Source organism: Hordeum vulgare, chromosome 3H (assembly GCF_904849725.1).
Source record: "Hordeum vulgare subsp. vulgare chromosome 3H, MorexV3_pseudomolecules_assembly, whole genome shotgun sequence".
NCBI classification, from domain to species: domain Eukaryota; kingdom Viridiplantae; phylum Streptophyta; class Magnoliopsida; order Poales; family Poaceae; genus Hordeum; species Hordeum vulgare.
Genome location: NC_058520.1, coordinates 549,975,717 through 549,980,241, shown reverse-complemented (window position 1 = coordinate 549,980,241; position 4,525 = coordinate 549,975,717). Strand labels below are relative to the sequence as shown.

At 51.4% G+C, this 4,525-nt stretch overlaps 1 protein-coding gene across 1 annotated transcript; it reads left to right on the top strand.

Annotated features, from left to right (window-relative positions):
* The first annotated feature begins 1,859 nt into the window (after positions 1 to 1,859).
* On the top strand, positions 1,860 to 3,918 carry LOC123444931 (epsin-3-like). Its single transcript, XM_045121819.1, has 4 exons — positions 1,860 to 2,631; positions 2,748 to 2,870; positions 2,980 to 3,141; positions 3,212 to 3,918. Exons 1-4 carry the CDS (start codon positions 2,525 to 2,527, stop codon positions 3,606 to 3,608), a joined length of 789 nt encoding a protein of 262 aa, XP_044977754.1. The 5' UTR covers positions 1,860 to 2,524; the 3' UTR covers positions 3,609 to 3,918.
* Positions 3,919 to 4,525: the final 607 nt, after the last annotated feature.

Below are 4,525 nucleotides of genomic sequence, written 5' to 3'. Positions count from 1 at the left end.
TTCTTTCGTATTGTGGATGCTTGCGAGAGGGGGTAATCATAATTAGGTTGTCAGTTCAAGTAAGAACAACACCTTAGCACCGGTCCACCGACATATCAAATTATCAAAGTAGCGAAAGTGAATCAACTCAACATGATGAACATGACTAGACAAAAATTTCCATGTGTCCTCGAGAGCGCTTGCTTAATATAAGAGTACTTTCCGACCCGTCCTTTGCTATATAAGGATTGGGCTATCTTGCTGCACCTTTGTTACCACTGCCACTTGTTACTTATTACGAATTATATTGCTACAAAACTATCTACTATTGTTACTTACAACACTTGTAGATAATACCTTGCTGAAAAACGCTTATAATTTCCTTTTGATCCTTGTTGGGTTCAATACTCTTACTTATCGAAAGGACTGCGATTGATCCCTATACTTGTGGGTCATCATTGGCTTGGCACTAACAGGTGCCACCCCTTTGGTGGGTCTTCACTCCAATAATTCTTATATTTTCTAGAAAAATCCACAAAAAGTTTCGTCTAATTTTGAGAAATTTTATTTCTTCAAAAAAACAACACCATGATAATTCTGCGTATAACTGCGTTAGTCCTCGGTCAGTTTCATTCAAATCATAATACCTTCATGTACTTATTACTCCACAAACTATGATTTAAGTTTTAGTCACTCTAGCAACCCATCATGTACTTATTACTCCATAATACCTTCCTTTAGGTGCTGGTGAAGATGTTCATGAATTGGTCCTCCCATGAAGAAGGAAGCGTTAGTGATGACGATGGCTTTCATTTCCCCCTTCTGAAGGGAAGTTTTCCCGACAGAACTACCGGAGGGCAAAAGGGCCTCTGCCCAGGTTTCTGCATTGAGACGGCGGCGCTTCATGCCGAAAGTATCCTCTTCATTTTTTCTAGATCAAACCCATCATATAGCAGAAGAGGGGGGAGCCTTTCTATGGGCCTCCCAAGCCATGAGGGCGCGTCTAGAGGTTGGGCGCGCACTGTTGGCTTGACACCAACAGGTGGCACCCCTCTGGTATTTCTTTGCTCCAATATTCTTAGATATTTCATAAAAAATCATCGTAAAGTTTTACGTCATTTGAAGTCCAGAAAATTTATATTTTTTCCATGGTTTTTAGGTCCAGAATTTCAGTTTTAGGTAATTTTCCTCTTTATGTAGATCTTACAAATTAAAAGAGAAAAGACATTGAAATTGTATCATAGTGGAATAATGACTAATAAATATAAATATTAATATTAATAATAAATCGTGATGCAGAATGAACGTATCAATGACCTTTCGAGAATTGAAAGTATTGCTGGGAGACATGGATAATGAAAATCTTTAAAAACCTAGCGCCACTCTGCATCCCTACCAGTAATCCCTTATTTGACGAGTGACACTATAGAATTTAGGTCGGATTATTTTGCTTAAGGGTTCAACTACGACGACTACAGTTAAAGTATGATGGTTTTTAGGGTACGTACATGAATACTTTTCGGCTGCCATCCATAATGTCAAACCGGCTTCATTATGGAAAGAGTGACATCGGCATGTGAACTGGCAATAGTGGTCCTCTCGTGATCTGAAAATTTTGATGTAAATTTTATTACGTGTGAGGTGTTTTGTACTTAAGGTAAACTTTGAAAATAGATTTGTTTTTTTTGTTTTTTAAAAGCGACACTGGCGGAGTGCTACGGGAATAGAAAACGGTTATGACGTGTCCGTTCTCATCTCTTCTAAAGGCATCCGTGGCGTCCCTGCTGGCCGCCGCGCCACCACGCGAGTGGGAGTGGTACACCATGCCACCGTGCAACGCATAATATACGCACCAGCTGCCCCACCCGGGCCGCCGGCGCACGGGGGACGCGCCACGAGTAGTACCCGGCCGGCACCACGCCACCACGTACTACGTACGCCATCCATCCTGCCCGCCCGCCCGCACCACGGGTTTTCAAAATTCAAAGGCGCTGCCGTCCCGTCTGCGTCCGCCGGTTGACGTTTCGCCACTCCACTCGCTGCCTGCCGAACGGTCCGAAGCCGCTGGAAAACAAGAAGGCGCAGGGGGATCCACGTCCTACCAGCGGATGGAGCGCATCCCGTCCGCCACTCCCGCCGGCCACTACTCCCGGTCCATTTTTGCCTCCTCCCAGTCTCCGTCTCTGCGTCACTAGCGCTCGCGCTCGCGCTCGGAAGAGAGAGAGAGAGAGAGAGAGAGGAGTGGTTGCGCGCCCATCGGCCCCGTACCGCTTGTTGGCTTGCGCCCGCCCTTGTGCGGAGTGGAGTGGTTGCTGCTTTTGCCCGTCGCCATTGCCGGCGTCGGGGTGCGGGCGGGCGGGCGGGCGGACTCACCCACGCGCGGGTGACGGGAGTGACGTGACGGCACTCTGCGCGTCGCCTTGTTATATCCACCCCGCACCGCACCGATCCGATCCTCCTCGGCGGCAGCCAGCGAGAGGTCCAGACTCCAGAGGCCCAAGGGTGAAGGAAGAGCGGGGAATTTCGTACGAGCGCGTGGCCGGCCATGGACGCGCCCTTCTTCCACGAGCTCCGGCGGCAGGCCTCCTCCTACCTCACCGGCAAGATCCGCTCGGCGCGGCTCGCGCTCACCGACGTCACACCGACGCAGCTGTACGTGACCCCTCCGGCCCTCCCCGATCGATAACCCCATTCCTGCTCTCCGTTTCATGGCGTGCCGTTGCTCTGCCAAGGTCTGAGTGACAGAGAGAGGGTGGCCGTGGATGCAGGATGACGGAGGAGGCGACGAACGGGGACGCGTCGCCGCCGAGCGCCAAGACGATGAGCCTCATCGCGCGGGAGGCCTTCGAGATCGACGAGTACCTCAGGATCTCCGACATCCTCCACAGCAGGTGACCTTCTCCCTCCCCTTCACCGCCGCACCGGATCGGTGCTCTCCTCTTCTTCTCTGTCCGTCCGTCCGTCGTCTAACTCGGGCAGATCGATGCGTCGATCCTTCAGGCTGGCGACGTTCGACCGGAGGCAGTGGCGGGAGCCGTACAAGGCGCTGCTGCTGCTGGAGCACCTCCTGACGCAAGGCCCCCGCAGCGTCGCCCTGGAGTTCCAGAAGGACCGGGCCGTCATCCAGCAGATGGCCGCCTTTCAGCACATCGACGAGCGAGGGTTCGATCTCCATCTTCACTTCTTCCTCCACGCGTTATTCACTCCCTGATTTGAATCATCTGCGGCGCAGTTTCAACTGGGGCCTGACGGTGAAGGGCAAGTCGGAGCGGGTGCTGAAGCTGCTGGAGCGGGGCCCGTTCCTGGAGGAGGAGCGCGAGCGGGCGCGCAAGGTGGCGCGCGAGATCAAGGGCTTCGGCAGCTTCAACCTCAGCAGCAGCGGCGGCGGCGGCGGCGGCGGCGGAAGCACATCGCGCGCGGCGCCGCAGACGTACGGGCGCAGCCACTCGCGGTACGAGGACCGACCGTGGAAGGCGGAGGACGGCGAGGAGGAGGACAAGGAGAACCTGGTGTCCCGGCCCGACCCGAGGAGCGCGCGCGAGGAGGCGGAGGAGCGGCACCACCGCCACCCGTTCCACGGCTTCGCGCAGCAGCGGCAGCCGGAGGCGATGCTGCTGCTCAGCCAGTGACCGAGGCTCGCCGCCGCCGCTGCTCAGCCAGTGATCGAGACTTGGGAGAGGGATGAGCGCCGTCGCCTCCCCCCCTGAACTGTACTCTGTATGTCTGTGTCTGTCAGCGTGTGATCTGAATCTGAAGAAGAAGAAGGAAAGCGCGTGCGAGGTCAGTGGTTTGCTGACGTTGCCGAATGCTTAGCTCTGTTCTTCCTCTCTCGTGTTATGCTTGTACAGTCTCTTGATCCCTCCTTCAGCAAACCGTGGCCGTCTGAACTGTTCCTGAGTACATGAATGAACACGTAATAAGAATTCTGAACTTGACAAATGAACAAATTCCATAGTACGTCATGCAATCTACTCCCTCCGTTCCTAAATATATCTCTTTTAAAAGATTTCACTAAAAGACTACATACAAAGCAAAATTAATGAATATATACTCTAAAGTATGTCTCTATACATCCGTATGAAGTCTTCTAGTGAAATTTTAAAAAGACTTATATTTAGGAATGGAGGAAGTACTTACATCTTGATTATTAATCCTGTTCATGATTCTCACAAGTTCATTGACTATACTCAGAGAAATTATGTGCATCCAGCGGGGTAAAATGTTTCAGTACTTGTCAACAAAACAGGAGGATCACACAACACAGATTCGTGTTACACACCAGTTTCTCTATCAACACCCTGTTGGATTTTTTTGTAAATAGGCCTTTGGTCGAAGGGTTAATTATCCTTTTGCCCTGAGTGGTGCCTCTATGCTCAGTTTTGCCCTCAATTGTGAATCGTGCTCAGTTTTGCCCCTAGTCTGTCAGCACCGATTCACTTTTATGAACACTGTCGTCTCTGTTAGATCAACGTTTTAACTTGGCCCTTACAGGTGGGACCAGGCGGCAGAGACGCGCTAGGTGATCACACCGTTGCTCTCATGGCTT

Coding starts and splice junctions, on each gene's coding strand:
- LOC123444931 (XM_045121819.1), top strand. CDS start 2,525: ATGGACGCGCCCTTCTTCCACGAGCTCCGGCGGCAGGCCTCCTCCTAC. Junction 2,632..2,747: donor GACGTCACACCGACGCAGCT/GTACGTGACCCC, acceptor CCGTGGATGCAG/GATGACGGAGGAGGCGACGA. Junction 3,142..3,211: donor CAGCACATCGACGAGCGAGG/GTTCGATCTCCA, acceptor TCTGCGGCGCAG/TTTCAACTGGGGCCTGACGG.